Source organism: Chiloscyllium punctatum, chromosome 13 (genome assembly GCF_047496795.1).
Source record: "Chiloscyllium punctatum isolate Juve2018m chromosome 13, sChiPun1.3, whole genome shotgun sequence".
Taxonomy (NCBI): Eukaryota; Metazoa; Chordata; class Chondrichthyes; order Orectolobiformes; family Hemiscylliidae; genus Chiloscyllium; species Chiloscyllium punctatum.
Genome location: NC_092751.1, coordinates 104399450 through 104415697, shown reverse-complemented (window position 1 = coordinate 104415697; position 16248 = coordinate 104399450). Strand labels below are relative to the sequence as shown.

The window sequence follows — 16248 nt, the reverse complement described above, 5'->3', positions numbered from 1 at the left end:
AAATTCTGTTTATCTTCCCGTCACTGCATTTTGAATTATCCCGGCCACGTTGTTGAGTGAAAGAGTGAACGGTATTATGTGGCTGTACATCCATGGGTATCGAGACAGAGCCAGGGAGTTCTTTAATTACAAAACCCCATCGTTATCTGCGATTTCTCCCAGATAAAACGAGACTGACTGATACTTAATTACTTGTTTTTTTTAAAGAAAGCTATTTACTGCGCTGTCAAGTTCCCCAAATCCACTGTCATTTTGGCTATTGTATCTGATTAAAACGTGATTGTGATGTTAATGTAATTGACAATGTGTTCCATTGCATGGCAGTTTAATTTATTAAAGGTAAAGGGGGAGCAGGTGGAACCATTATGTGTTGCTTCAAAATCACTTTTTAAATCTACGATACAACCAGTGAAACTGATGGGAGGTTTAAGAGAGGAAATTTCATCTGAAAAGGAGCATTGTCTTTTCAGGAACATTGCTTGGCAAAAGTCTGATTTCTGGTTGCCAAATGTTAATCCCAAACAGAGAAGAGCCAAATGTTCTTGCAACAAGAGAAATTAATAATGCTCACCATCAGAGGAACAGGAGGAGGTAATTCAGCCCGTCAAGCGTACCGTTTCTGTCTTTCCATTCAGTTATGGGATGTGAGTGATGTTGGCTAAAACAGTATTTATCGCCCATCCCTAGGGCTTTTTAGTGCAGTGGTACCGTCCCTGCCAGACTTGACCAGGTTCAAGACCCAGCTGCTCCAGAAGCATGTGATAACATCTCTGATAGATTGATTAGAAATATAGGTGCATTTTTTTTTTAACTTGCCCATTCCTAATTGTGCTTGAGCAAGTGGCAGTGAACTTAAATCATTAAATTCTTGGGCACTAGCAACGCCAAACTGTGGTCAGGATGGGAGATTTTAAGAAACAGCAAAAAAAAATTGAAAAATAATTGAGAGAAAGTAGAATACAAGAGAAAGCTCACAAACAGGAAAAGAGATCGCAAGAATTTCTACCAGAGTTTAAATAGAAGAAAAGGAGCTAAATTAGTTTTTGTCCTCTACAGATTGAGTCTGGAGAATTGGTAATGGATAACAAATAGTTATGATGTAGAGGTGCCGGGGTTGGACGAGGTCAAAAATCACACGACACCAGGTTATAGACCAACAGGTTTATTCGTAATCACAAATAGTTAAGTGCTTGCTTTGTGCCCAGCACAGACTGGATGGGCCAGAAGGCTTTTTCTGTGCTGTAGGCCTGGATGACTGTCCATCAAGGACATGGCAGAGACTTTGAACTGGCATTTGTTTGTCTGTCTTCCTGGAGGAAAACTTGGAAAACTTCCTAAAGATAATTGAAAATCAAGAGTGAATAGGGAGCAGGGGACTTAAAACATTCCGCATCACCAAGGGAAAAGCTGCTGGAGAAGCTGTTAGACCGAAAGCCTGTCAGACCCTCAGGTCCAGGTATCCTACATCCTGGGATCTCAAGGGGATTTTATAAGGTGGGTCTCAGGAACATGTTTCTCCTTGTGGAAGAGAAAGTCTAACGGGAGCCATGGTTTAAAAATAAGTGGTGTTCCTGCAAGATAGAAACAAGGAGAATTTGTTTCCATCAGAGGATTGTTAATCTGTGAAATTCACTGACACAGACAACATTGGGGGCTGGGTTATTAAATCTCTACAGTGAGGGAAGAGGCCATTCGGCTCATCAAGCCCACACTGACCCTCGAGCAGATATAAACAAGCACAATGTGTTTTTGCCCTTTGTTTCCTTCCTTAACCTGTGAGGAATGCAGGTGATGACTAATTTGATCTGGCAGAAATTGAATTCTGCTTGTTTTATGTCCACATCACAGAAAAATATAAATCATTCGCCATCATTTTTTTTAAATTGGCTGACATGTCGCAAAGTACAAACAACCTGTTTCTTAATTGAGGGATAGATATAAGCTAGGACACGAGAGATAACATCCCAACTCTCCCTTGAAATAGTGACCAATGGATCCTTTATACCTACCATGCCCCACCCTCTCCCTGTCACCCTGCATATCCCACTTGCTAATCCACCTAGCCTGCACACCTCTACAGGGCAATTTACCATGGCCGATCCACCTCAGCCACACACCTTTGGACTGTTGGAGGAAGCCAGAGCACCCAGAGGAAACCCCCACACACGTGCAGGGGAGAATGTGTAAGCTCCACGCAGACAATCACCCGAGGGTGGAATCAAACCCAGGTTGCTGTGAGGCAGCAGTGCTAACCACTGAACCACCGTGCTGTCATGCACTGAATCTGTACAAGGCTGAGTTCAATGGATTTCTTCATAAACATGCGTGTTAAGGAAAGGGAGATGTAAACAAAAAAATAGAGACCACTTGCAGATCAGCCATGATCTTATCAAATAGTAGAGGTAGTACCAAGTACTGACCTCCTGCTCTAAAGGCCTGTATTCCACTTAATGAAAGGAGCTGACACAACCACAATCTATTTTAGCCCTTTATCATTCCATGACATTTTTGATCTATAAGAAATTGAATTCTCCTTCCTTCTAGCGAATGTGAGACTTGCGATCATCAAAGTCGCACATGGAAAAGTGAATGGAATCGATCAGTCAGTCCAGTGTCAGCTGTGGCTCAGTGAGTGGCACTCTCACCTCTGTCATGGCCAGGTTCTGGGTTCAACTCCCACTCTAGGGTCCACAATGTTATAAAAAAAGCCAAGGCTGATACTCTAGTGCAGCACCAAGGGAGCACTGTACTGCCAGAGGAGCTGTCTTTCAGATGTGATGTTGAACTGTGCTCCAAGAATCATAAAGGACCCTCTGGTCACTATGTCAAAGGAGCGTTGAGATGTTATTCTCTCATGTCCTGCATTATATCTATCCCTCAATCGAGCCCACAGAAACAGGATATTTGATTGTTGCCACATGTCAACCAAAGTCATAATTATTTTTAAATGATGGTGAAGTATATATTATTCTGTGTTGTGGACACAAAACAGGCAGAATTCAATCCCTAAAGTGTCAGTGAAATCCACATGTATCATCTGTATAAAAGCAGACTTTCACTTCCCCAGGTTCCTGAGCGAGTGCTGATTGTACATGTGCAGCAGGTAACTGAAGTAGTTATTTGAATTATACGTGTTTCCTGTAGTATATTTCCCAACATTCTTTGTTGGTATTGTCTCATTGTTGTAAAACACAATATTCACTTAGACATACCCAACTTGAATCTTGCTGAGGAGTGAAACATGGTTCTGAAATCTCATCTTTCAATCCTCAGGAAGTTGCAAGAATGCCAAATTTTAAAAAGGTGACCACCGTAGAAAAAAAGGCTGCTGATTGTTTGGCATGTCAACCCTGATTGGCTGAGATGTTACCATGAGGAAAGCAACAGGGAACTATTGGCTCCCAGGCTGCTAAGGTTTTGAATTCATTTTGATTTTTGACATTCTTGTGTTTGTCCTGATGATTGCATGATGCAAAGCTTTGACAAAGCAAATAAACATAATATCCTGTGACTCACTATGAGGAATGCCACAAGAGATTGATTTGGATTTTGGAAAGAGTGACAAAACATAGCCCAGCTAACTTGGAAAAGCAAGAGTTTGCCTCCTAGTTTCCCCATCTCAGGGTTATGCTGTAATTTGGTACCTCTCAGAATTCCCAAGGTATTGTTTCTAGGCTGTGTGTGAAAGTCTACTCTGTTCACTGTATAATTCTGTGAGTTGGAACTGTGTTTAAGAGGATCTGGTCCTCTAAGGTCACAGAGTCTAATTGCTGTAAGTACCCTGGGGTCGATTACAGATTAATTTTTGTAGATGTAGAAAAGTTGCAAGATGTCAGCTACTTATAAATTTCAGACTCAAGGTCAGAACATTCCAGTAAAATCAATTAACTTATAATTGACCGCAGTTTGAAATCACTCAATTCTGTCTTCTATAATTTGGGCACTTTGAAATGTGATGGGTATTCCAAGAACGAAATGCATAGGGAGTATGACTCATTAATGTTTTATCATGGAAAGACTTAGCTGAAAGACAAATCAAACTATTTTTATTTGCCTTTAGCAACACCCTTGGAACTGGAAAGGCTTTCCACACGTAATGAGGCAGACAAAGCAGATGCTTATATTTGTTTCAGTAGCTCGTATTCCTCGGAATAGGTCACCACCCAGAAGCCGTGGCTTGAGGAGCCCCTCTTCACTCAACCTCTTCCTGCATATCGAAAACAAAAGATCTTTCCCCCACCAATACCAATTTACATTCTGACCCTCTCTTGGCTTCCTGCTCTTTTTGGGTTTTTGCTCCTGTTACATTGTGGGCACCTTCCCTGGCCGACAAGTCATGGGCTGTGACTCGAGCCCTGCGTTTCCAGCTCTGAGATAGGCCGGCAACTTTCTGCCCCACCGGGCCTCCTGTTCAGCAACAGAATGAGACAATCATTGCCCTTGGCCTCAGGTTCAGTGAGAGCTACCTTTACAAACACGAGCTGCTGTGGGATTTTCCAGGGTGGGAACTGCTGCCAAAGCTGGTACCTGCACATGGCTCAGGGATACCACAAGACCATAACAAATGGGAATGGAAATAAGGCCATTCAGCCCATCGAGTCCACTCCGCCATTCAATCATAGCTGGCAGGCATTTCAACGCTACTTACCCGCACCCTCCCCATATCCCTTAGTTCCTTGCAAGATTAAGAATTTATCAATCTCTGCCTTGAAAACGTTTAACGTCCCAGCCTCCACTGCGCTCCATGGCAATGAATACCACAGGCCCACCACTCTCTGGCTGAAGAAATTATACGGACAGCAGCTGTGACATAACGAGAAAGAATGAGAGAGAACCTCATTGAAACTTGCAACAAGCTTAAAAGGATAGACAGGGAAGACACAGATAAGACTCATCCCTGAATGGGGAGTCCTAAACCAGGGACACTGTTTAAAATTAAGGAGCATGCCATTTCGGGCTGAGATGAGGTGATTTTATTTTGATTCAAAGAATTCCAAACCTTTAGAATTCCCTACTTCAGCGAGCTGTGGGAACTCACTCACTGTGGACATCTTATGTCAAGACTGATGGATTTCTGATGAACAATTTGTAAAGGGTCAAATAAAAGCCAAAATGCTGCGGACACTGAAAATCTGAAATTGCCTGAGAAACTCAGCAGGTCTGGTATTGTCTGTGGAGAGAGAAAGCAAAGTTAATATTTCAAGTTTGGTGTGACTCTTCACTCTGGTCTTGAAATGTTACTTTGTAAAGGGTAATAGGGATAGTGCAGTGAGAGGCATTGAAGTGTTCAATCATCGCATGAAATAGTGAGGCAGGCTTGACAGGCTGAATGGCCTCCTCCAGTTCCTGTACCTATTTGAAATTTGAGTGCTTAGAAATTTGAGTGCTTTTCGACTCCTGCAGTGGGGAAGCAGCAATGATTTTGCTCCTAGTGTGTTTGGCAGCCTCTGAAACACCACCTTTGTTTTCCTTTTAATGCAGGCTATCGATGATGACTCACCACCAAACAACCAGATCACCTACAGCATTTTCAACACTTCACTTCTGAGCAACTACTTTGATATCAGGGTATCAGAGGGCTATGGGGGTAAGACCTTTGCTTCTGCCTTTGGGCCAATACCTATGAGCATTTGGGCAATGGGTGTTTACGCATGTAGTTGGCAATTGATGTTTGTGATCACTCTCCAAATTTAAGACTGCCTATCGGAAACCGGAGCCCGTAGCTCTGTTGTCTAATGCAAGTATTCAGGAGTACAAATGTGGCATCACTTCTAAGAAACCAGCATCGTCAGATGAAGAGCCATCATTTGTGTAGATAACCACGTTTTGCAACTGTAGTGCTTTACAACTATTGCAGTACAAGAAAAAGTGTTGTCATATAAAAGCCCAGCAGCCAACTTGCACACAGCAAGCTCCCATAACCGTGTTTTATGTCCAGGCAACCAGCTTTAGATGATGTTATTCAGGAGATAAATGTTGAATGAGACATTGGGAAGAATGGTCTTTTTCTTTCTCATAATAGTACTTAACACAGAGAGCAAACAGGGCCACAGTCCATCATCTCATAGGAAGCATCTCAAACAATGTGGCACCCACTCTGTACTGCACTGTAAGTGTGGACATCAGTTTTTTTTTGTGCTGAGGTTTCTAGATTGAAATGCAAAGGGAATCCTGCCAACACCTCTAATGTTAATCATCCAGAGCTTCGGTAAGTATGCTCTTTCTGAGGCTCTAACTGTTGTCAGTTCCCAAAAGCTGCACTCTTTCTCACTGCTGACTTCAGCTGGTGAAGGAGGGAGCAGATGTCTGCTTCCAGCTGTGCGTCTATCACGTAAAATGACCCAAAGAAAAGGAGAATATTCTCTTTGAAAGGTTTGCTCAAGTATTATAAATACAGTCACATTGCAACTGAAGGGTCATTATGTTCAGGTTTTCAGTGCAGTGTAATTACACACTGTGATTAAAAATAGATCCCTGTTGTGTTGTTCAAGCCAGAAAGTGTGTGCTAACAGTGTAATCACAGAAGCCTGGTTTGGACTGAGTGCTGTTGAAGTATTCACCTCACTGTTAGAGTGAAACTCAATGGACAGGATCGAGTCTAATCCTACACCTTCTGTGAATACTCTCTTATTGCTCATGTATGTGGACACCCAATTGTGGAAATGTCTCTGCAGTCCTTTTCTGTGCTTCCCAGCTTGTTCAATCTCCTGATTTCAAGTAAGATCAGTGATTGAGAACCAACAAACAAAGTTTTGTCAACTGCTCCCAATTCTCCACCAATCTACCAATCTAATCTATTCTGAAACCGAGCAGGAGATCAGATTAGGTTCCCTACAGTGTGGAAACAGGCCCTTCGGCCCAACAAGTCCACACCAACCCTCTGAAGAGTAACCCACCCAGACCTAGTTCCCTCTGACTGATGCACCTAGCACTATGGGCAGTTTAGCATGGCCAATTCATCTGACCTGCACATCTTTGTGACTCTGGGAGGAAACCGGAGCACCCAGAGGAAACCCACGGGGAGAATATGCAAACTCCACACAGACAATTGCCCAAGGCTGGGGTCAAACCTGGGTCCCTGGCGCTGTGAGGCAGCAGTGCTAACCACTGAGCCACTGTGCCAGATGTTGAGTCATGAGGACCTGGTCAGGCCCTTCAGAACGGGGAGCCAGCATCACATGTTAAAGGGGCATGACAGGGGTGAGGTGCTGCACTGTAATTTCCCCTGGCTCAGGAATCTCAAGACAGGGTTGGGGGTTCACGTTCCAAGAACAAGGGAGTTTGATCGTTTCGGACTTGTGTCTTTGGGAGTTCTCTACTGTAAAGACGCTGCAGTCTCAATCATTGCGGACATTCGAGGCAGAGACCAATCGATTTAAGGAAATGAAGGAATATAGGGGCAGGCAGGAAAAAGTAGCTGAGATAGTGAGTTGGCAATGATCTTATTCATTAAACAGCAGATCAGGTTCCTGGGGCCAAAGGGTCCGTCCTTTCCTTCAATTTCATGTGCTTTATAGCTTGGAAGCTTTGTGTATAGAAGGTAACATCTCTGAAAGAAGTGTTTTCTTCTTAAAAAGATCCAAAATTAAAATAAGCGAGGCTAGTAGGTCTCATCAGTGAAATAAATCAATCCATCATCTTTAGAAATACTCAAGGCATATTCCTAAATCGCATGCACATAAATGTTTTTGCTGGAATCGGGTGGTTTATAAAAAGTAGTCTTAAGTCTTGTAATTCCCTATTCTTCAAACTTTGAGCTGTTATGGTCGAATTTAGCCCTCAACTAGCTGCCGCGTCTATTCTCTTGACTTTAACTAACATAAAGTACAGGAAGATCTGGATAAGCAGGGAAAAGTCTATCTTCCATATATATATAATATATATATCTGATGTACTTTTCATGTCTGTCAAGGCTCCTGCATCACATCAACTACTTCAGAGATTGAAAGCTTTGTTTTCACAGATCCGCTACAAATCACAGCTGATTGTCTTTTTTTTAAGCCCTTAATCTAAGAATTGACACTTTTACCAATAGCCTTGAAATTATCATTGATGCAAATATTTTAAATACTCATATGTTGAACCTCTGTAAATTCTGAACTCATGTTTTAAAATAATTAAAAGTATTCCCTGGTATAAGTTCATGTCTCTGCAAGTTTATTAATTAAAAAGGCTATTGATTTTTACATCGCGTGAAGAAATTAAACTGCTCACAGTTACTGGGAATGCAAAAGTAAAATGTGAAAAGGTAATATACTGTTGTGTTAACTTCCATGGCTGGTGACTTTTATGAAGTATTGACCAGCAATAATCTTCCCCAATGTCTGTGTCTGTTCCAGTTATTACCGTCACAAGGCCCATTGACTTCGAGCAGGTTCCAGGAGGGTTTATCTATTTGACCATCATGGCAAAAGATGCTGGGACCCCTCCTCTATACAGTACAGTCCCTGTGACTGTGGAAGTTTTTGTAAGTACTTATTAATCTATGTTGTCAGCTTTTCCATTAACTGTAGCAAGCCTGGTTCATTCAGGGCCATTGTTCGAGATTAGTCAAGGCCCTGTTATCTCCCGCAAGGCAGCTGTTGGATCTCAATCAATACTTCTACAGGGATGAATGTTATGCTACTAGTAAACAAAAGTGGGGAGGCTGTGATATAGTGGGCTACAAACCTAGAACTCCAGGTTAGGAATCTCGGCAGCATGAGTTCAAGTCCCACCGTGGTAGACTGCCAGATCTGAATGAAATAAAAGCTGGATTAATGGTGACCACATTGCCAATGTCGATTGTTGGGAAAGACCACCTGCTCTACCGATGCCTACCATCTGCTGTCCTTACCTGGTGTGGCCGACACGTGACTCCAGACCTGGAGCAATGCCTTAACTGCCCTCTGAAAATTAATCAGGCCAATGGCAATTCAGGTTGCACAACAAATATTGACCTTTCCAGCAATGTCCATATGCCACACAAACAGAAAGAAAAGAAACGCTTGTAATCATATAGAATCTTGTCAACCATGTGGCCTTGCAAGGTAATTATTTGATTTTGAAATGTTATCTTCTAGGTAACTGGGGGTTGTTTAGCTCAGTGGACTGGTTTGTAATGCAGTGTTACAATTCCAGCTGAGGTTACCAGGAAGGACCCTCCTTCTCAACCTGTCTCCTCCCCTGAGGTGTGGTGACTCGCAGGTTAAACCATCAGTAACTCTCTTGCTATTTCATGAGAGAGCTGACAAGTAACACTCATGCCACACAAATGCCAGAATATGTCTTCTATCAATAAGAGACAATCTAACCATTGCCTCTTGACATTCATTGGTGTTACAGTCACTGAATCCCCCATTGTCAACATCCTGAGGGTTAGCATTGAATTCTTACTAGACTCACCACATAAACACAGTAGCTACAAGAACAGGTCAGAGACTAGCAACACTGAAGTGAGTCACTCACCTCCTGACACCCAAAGCCTGTCCACTATCTACAAGGCACAAGTTAGCAGTGTGATGGAATGCTCCCAATTTGCCTGCTGGGTGCAGCTCCAAACACTTAAGAAACTTGCCACCATCCAGGACAAAGAGACCTGCTCAATTGGCAACACATTCACTCATTCCACCACCAACACTCAGTAGCGGCAGTGTGTACTATCTACAAGATGCACTGCAGAAGTTCACCAAAGATCTCTGACAGCACCTTTCCAACCCACGACCATTTCCATCTAGAAGGACAAGGGCAGCAGATACATGGGAACACCACCCCCTGTAAGCACCCCTCTGAGCCACTCACCATCCTGACTTGGAAATGTATCACCGTTCCTTCATTGTCATTGGGTCAAAGTCCTGGAACTCCCTCCCACATGGCATTATGGGTGAACCCACAGCAAGTGAACCTCAGTGGTACAAAAAGGCAGCTCATCACCACCTTCTCAAGGGCAACTAGGGACGAGCAATAAATGCTGGACCCAGCCAGAGACCCCCACATCCCACAAATGAATTTTAAAAAGAGCCAGTTATGAGTGTGGTGATGGTGATGGTGATGGTGATGGTGATGGTGATGGTGATGGTGATGGTGATGGTGACGGTGGTGGTGACGGTGATGGTGATGGTGATGGTGATGATGACGGTGGTGACGGTGGTGATGGTGATGGTGATGGTGATGGTGATGGTGACGGTGGTGGTGACGGTGATGGTGATGGTGATGGTGATGATGACGGTGGTGACGGTGGTGATGGTGATGGTGATGGTGACGGTGGTGACGGTGGTGATGGTGATGGTGATGGTGATGGTGATGGTGACGGTGGTGATGGTGATGGTGATGGTGATGGTGATGGTGACGGTGGTGGTGACGGTGATGGTGATGGTGATGATGGTGGTGATGGTGATGGTGATGATGGTGGTGATGGTGATGGTGGTGACGGTGGTGACGGTGGTGGTAGGGAGGCTCTTTTTGTTTTAATCTTTCTCATCGTCGACGAACTGGGGGAGCACTGACTGTAGCTCTTCAGTCAGCAACTCCACCTCCCACTGACAGCAAACCTCCCCCCTCCCCCCCCAACCAGGAGTTTGGGCATTGGCATACCTCTCAGGAATGACAGTTCCAGGCTTACAACTTTCAAAATATTCGTTTCGGATTTGAATTCTCTTAAAGTCAAGGTGAGACTTCAGCAAATGAGCAAAGTTTCATGTGATCTCATACCCTGGGCAAGTCGGGAGTTGAATGGAATTCTCACTGAGTTGGCATCTGCTGGCCTAGTGTTACTTAAGGGCACAGGGAAGGTGATGGCCTCATGGTGTTATCGCTGGACTGTTAATCCAGAGACCCGGGAAACTTTCGGGGGACGGGGATTTGAACTCTGCCATGGGAAGATGTTGGAATTCAGAAATAATCTGGAAATAAGGTTCTAATGATTGACCATGAAATCACTGCCTATTGTCAGGAAACATCCCAACTGGTTCACTCGTGTCCTTGAGGGAAGGAAATCTGCCGTCCTTACCTGGTCTGGCCCACATGTGACTCCAGACCCACAGCAATGTGGTTGACTCTCACTTGGGCAATGAATGTTAACCCTAGCCAGTGACACTCACATCCTGTTAAGTGGCGATGAGTAGTGATCTTTTGGAGTAAAGTTTTGTCAGCTTCTCATGAAAGTTTCATAAAGCGTTGTCATTCTTTCGAGGGTCGAGATGGTGGGTTTTGTTATAAATTAAACCTGGAAACTCGACTCTCGATGAGCTCACCTTCAGATCAAACTCCAGAATGAAAGATACTGTTCATTCAATAACTGAGATGCAATGGGGTAACTTCAACATGCCTGCCTTTTGATTAGGAGCGTGGCAGCTTGCCAAAGTGAAATGATAACTTAACAGCGACTCATAGCTGCAATTTTTTTTTTTAGATTAGATTAGATTAGATTACTTACAGTGTGGAAACAGGCCCTTCGGCCCAACAAGTCCACACCGCCCCGCCGAAGCGCAACCCACCCATACCCCTACATCTACCCCTTACCTAACACTACGGGCAATTTAGCATGGCCAATTCACCTGACCTGCACATCTTTGGACTGTGGGAGGAAACCGGAGCACCCGGAGGAAACCCACGCAGACACGGGGAGAACGTGCAAACTCCACACAGACAGTCGACTGAGGCGGGAATTGAACCCGGGTCTCTGGCGCTGTGAGGCAGCAGCGCGAACCACTGTGCCACCTTTTGTTGTGCTCCAGTTCTGTGGAGCTGGTGCTAAGGTTTTGTTGAGGAGGACACAGATGGGTTACCAGAGCTGAAAAATGGGTTGCTGGAAAAGCGCAGCAGGTCAGGCAGCATCCGAGGAGCAGGAGAATCGACGTTTCGGGCATGAGCCCTTCTTCAGGAATGAGGAGGGTGTGCCCAGCAGGCTAAGATAAAAGGTAGGGAGGAGGGACTTGGGGGAGGGGCGTTGGAAATGCGATAGGTGGAAGGAGGTTAAGGTGAGGGTGATAAGGTGAGGGTGATAGGCCGGAGAGGGGGTGGGGGGCGGAGAGGTCGGGAAGAAGATTGCAGGTCAAGAAGGCGGTGCTGAGTCCGAGGGTTGGGACTGAGATAAGGTGGGGGGAGGGGAAATGAGGAAGCTGAAGAAATGCGCCACGGGGCGGTTGAACACTTTAACTCCCCCTCCCACTCCGCCAAGGACATGCAGGTCCTTGGATTCCTCCATCGCCAGACCACGGCAACACGACGCCTGGAGGAAGAGCGCCTCATCTTCCGCCTAGGAACCCTCCAGGCACAGGGGATGAATGCAGATTTCTCCAGCTTTCTCATTTCCCCTCCCCCCACCTTGTCTCAGTCCCAACCCTCGGACTCAGCACCGCCTTCTTGACCTGCAATCTTCTTCCTGACCTCTCCGCCCCCACCCCCTCTCCGGCCTATCACCCTCACCTTGACCTCCCTCCACCTATCGCATTCCCAACGCCCCTCCCCCAAGTCCCTCCTCCCTACCTTTTATCTTAGCCTGCTTGGCACACCTTCCTCATTCCTGAAGAAGGGCTCATGCCCGAAACGTTGATTCTCCTGTTCCTCGGATGCTGCCTGACCTGCTGCGCTTTTCCAGCAACACATTTTTCAGCTCTGGTCTCCAGCATCTGCAGTCCTCACTTTCTCACAGATGGGTTACCAGACCTACTTTGCATAATTACTGTCATTGTGACTTAACGCCTTATTGATTCTTAATTTGAAAGTCTGTTTTGGAAGAAAAAGGCTGTGTCTGTACCGTGCTGAGTGCCTGTGATCAAGCCAGATAGTGGGGATTGCTACAATGAATGGTCTGCTCTCAGTTTTAGACAGCGTGTTCTGAATGAATCTCTTGTTAATTGTGGCCCTGTTTTTAAACAATAAGTGGTTCTGCTTCCACTGTGCAAGTAAACTGTTTCAATCTGCCTTTGATCAATCTTTTAGCTCGGTGTACAACATGCACAGTTTGCGAAATAGAGTCTTTGAGATGTACAGCACAGAACAGACCCTTCAGTCCAACACGTTCAAGCCAACCAGACCTCCTGAATTCATTTAGTCCCATTTGCCAGCAAATGTCCCATACCCCTCTAAACGTTTCCTATTCATGCATCCATCCAGATGCCTTTTAAATGTTGCAATTGTACCAGCCTCCACCACTTCCTCTGGCAGCTCATTCCATACACGTACCACCCTCTGTGTGAAAAGGTTGCCCCTGTAGGTCCCTTTTAAATCTTTCTGCTCTCACCCCAAACCTATGCCCTGTAGGTCTGGACTCCCCCATCCCAGGGAAAATTTGCCTTGTATCAGATTTCGGTGTGTTCTATATGTTCTGAAGTTCCTGAGCTGAACCATGATTTTCCAAAAACTCCGCATGTGTTCCCAACATTTCTGTCCAGGCATCAACTGATGATCTCACTGATCACATGGCACCCATTTGTATGGAGACAGGGAACGTTCTTTACTATGTCCCAGTATGGGGGAGCTGATGCTAAATTATTGAGTTTCAGCTGTGGAAGATACAGCTGAATTGTCATACAGGTAGTTTTGCTATAACGCACATTTCATCAGCTTGAATTGGCTATAACGCGATTGACGAATGTGGACATTGTTTCAATAACATGAACTTTCTGTTGAATGGGCATAGCGATTTTCTATTAGTGATCTTCAACAGCGTGATTTTCTGTAGCGCATGGTCGCAGAGGAACACAACTGTCTCATTATAGCAGAATGACCTGTACCTACTTTACATAGTTACCTGTCAGTGCAGCTTAGCACAGAGTTGAGATTGAACTGTAACCCACCTTCTCTTGGTTATATCTCAGGAACTTTAGGACATATGTAAACAGATCTAAATCTGAGGTAAAAATAATGACTGCAGATGCTGGAAACCAGATTCTGGATTAGTGGTGCTGGAAGAGCACAGCAGTTCAGGCAGCATCCAAGGAGCAGCAAAATCGACGTTTCGGGCAAAAGCCCTTCATCAGGAATAAAGGCAGAGAGCCTGAAGCATGGAGAGATAAGCTAGAGGAGGGTGGGGGTGGGGAGAGAGTAGCATAGAGTACAATGGGTGAGTGGGGGAGGGGATGAAGGTGATAGGTCAAGGAGCAGAGGGTGGAGTGGATAGGCGGAAAAGGAGATAGGCGGAAAAGGAGATAGGCGGAAAAGGAGATAGGCAGGTAGGACAAGTCCGGACAAGTCAAGGGGACAGTTACTGAGCTGGAAGTTTAGAACTAGGGTGAGGTGGGGGAAGGGGAAATGAGAAAACTGTTGAAGTCCACATTGATGCCCTGGGGTTGAAGTGTTCCGAGGCGGAAGATGAGGCATTCTTCCTCCAGGCATCTGTTGGTGAAGGAGCGGCGGTGAAGGAGGCCCAGGACCTGCATAGTGGGAGGGGGAGTTGAAATGTTGGGCCACAGGGCGGTGTGGTTGATTGGTGCGGGTGTCTCGGAGATGTTCCCTAAAGCGCTCTGCTAGGAGGCGTGCAACACAACTAGCAAGTTGTACATTGAGCTAAAAGATTGATGAAAGGCGGACTGAAACAGTTTATTTGCAAAGTTAAAAATCACACAACACCGGGTTATAGTCCAACAGGTTTAATTGGAAGCACTAGCTTTCGGAGCGACGCTCCTTCATCAGGTGGTTGGACTATAACCTGGTGTTGTGTGATTTTTAAGTTTTGTAGACGCCAGTCCAACACCGGCATCTCCAAATCATATTTGCACAGTAAAAGCAGAACCAGTCACTGATTTTAAAAAAGGCCCACAATTAGCCACACTTGAGCCACTGAAGCCCCAGGTGTTGTCCTACTGGTCATCCTTTTATTGAAGCAGGAAGCGGCCTGTCACCCGCAATCATATTGTTCAATAAAAAACAAAGAACTGTGGATGCTGGAAATCAGGATCAAAAGCAGCTGGTGAAATTCACCATCCGTGGGGAGAAAGTAGACCTTCAAGTCCAGTGATTTCAGGCTTTCAGGATTACAGGTATCTCCATGATGTGTAACACTCGTGAGTCAGCTGCTCTTGCCACACCCTGAGATCCACACTCAGACCACACGTCACCACATGTACACTCTCAACCCATCTCTCCATCAGCACCACCTCACAATGGCTCAGAGCAGCCCTTCTCCCCCTGCTCCCAGTTCCACTTCATTCAACAGATCGATAGAAAGGTCACTTGACCCAATATGTTTACTCTGCTTTCTCTCCACAGATGTTGCCAGACCTGCTGAGTTTCTCCAGCAATTCCTGTTTTTGATCCACAGCACTTCATTTGGTTTCCATTGTTCAACGCAAACTCCATCCAATTCATTCTTCGGCCCTTTCCTGATCAACACCCTTTTCTGGGGAAAGCTAGACTCCTTTTTTTAAATAAAACACCACCACATCGTCCACGATATTAATTAAAAGAACAATTAACAGGCACAGTACCCCAGGGGTAGTGCAGCAATAACAAATCTAGGGAGAGAGAGATGGTATTAAATTAAAATGATGTTGGAGCAAGTTCCCACCAGCTTTGGTTCCGAAGTTGTCAAACCAAGGAGTGGTAGTGGGGGGAAGCTCCCACTGCATAAAAAGTGCTCCTCACAGCATGAGTCTCAAATAGCCTCTGGACAACCAAGTCCAACACCTGGCCTTCTCCTGTGGCTTACTCTCTAAGCCCAATCGAAAGGTTTCTACTGACAGGAGGAGGGGTGAAGGTGGGCCCTGGCGCCTTAAAACCAGTGCTTTATGTAGATGGAACTCGTCAGCCTGGGAAGACAGTCCATATAAGAGAGGGTAAACTGTGATTCCAAACATCCGTTGCTTTGCGGCTACACCCACTCATGGGAAAGGCTCCGGGAGTAACGCTGAGGATAAATCTGGAGCTGGAGTCCCTAAGGCAGTCCGACATTGTCTTCAATCTCACTGTGGTGACTCCTGCAACGATACTGGTGCCAAGCTATACAGACCCCTGCCCTTCCCTTGGACAACATCGGTGGTGTGGAGATGGGAGACCGGCTGCATGGGTAACTGCCAGTCTTCCATACAATCTTACCCAGACCTGCACCCAGGAGAGGACACTCCAGCATCACCTCACCACAGAGGCACAACACAGAAGGCAGCAGTCTACCAGTTATATGCCTGCACCCAATTGGCATAGGGCAAGGTGCCAGGGGTTGCTTTTGATGGAGGGAGAGACCATCCCGCCTCACTGGACAGCTACCACCCACCTCAATCTGGGCAGCCCCCAGCCAATTAGGTGCTGTCCTGTCACAGGCTGCCTGTTCCA

General features: G+C 45.4%; 1 protein-coding gene across 1 annotated transcript in view; it reads left to right on the top strand.

Annotated features, from left to right (window-relative positions):
- The window catches only part of cdh23 (cadherin-related 23), a 967008-nt gene that overhangs the window by 442182 nt on the left and 508578 nt on the right, over window positions 1-16248 (top strand). The window contains exons 16-17 of the mRNA XM_072583543.1: window positions 5482-5587; window positions 8340-8467. Coding sequence (XP_072439644.1) covers window positions 5482-5587; window positions 8340-8467 — 234 coding nt within the window. The remainder of the gene's footprint in view (window positions 1-5481; window positions 5588-8339; window positions 8468-16248) is intronic.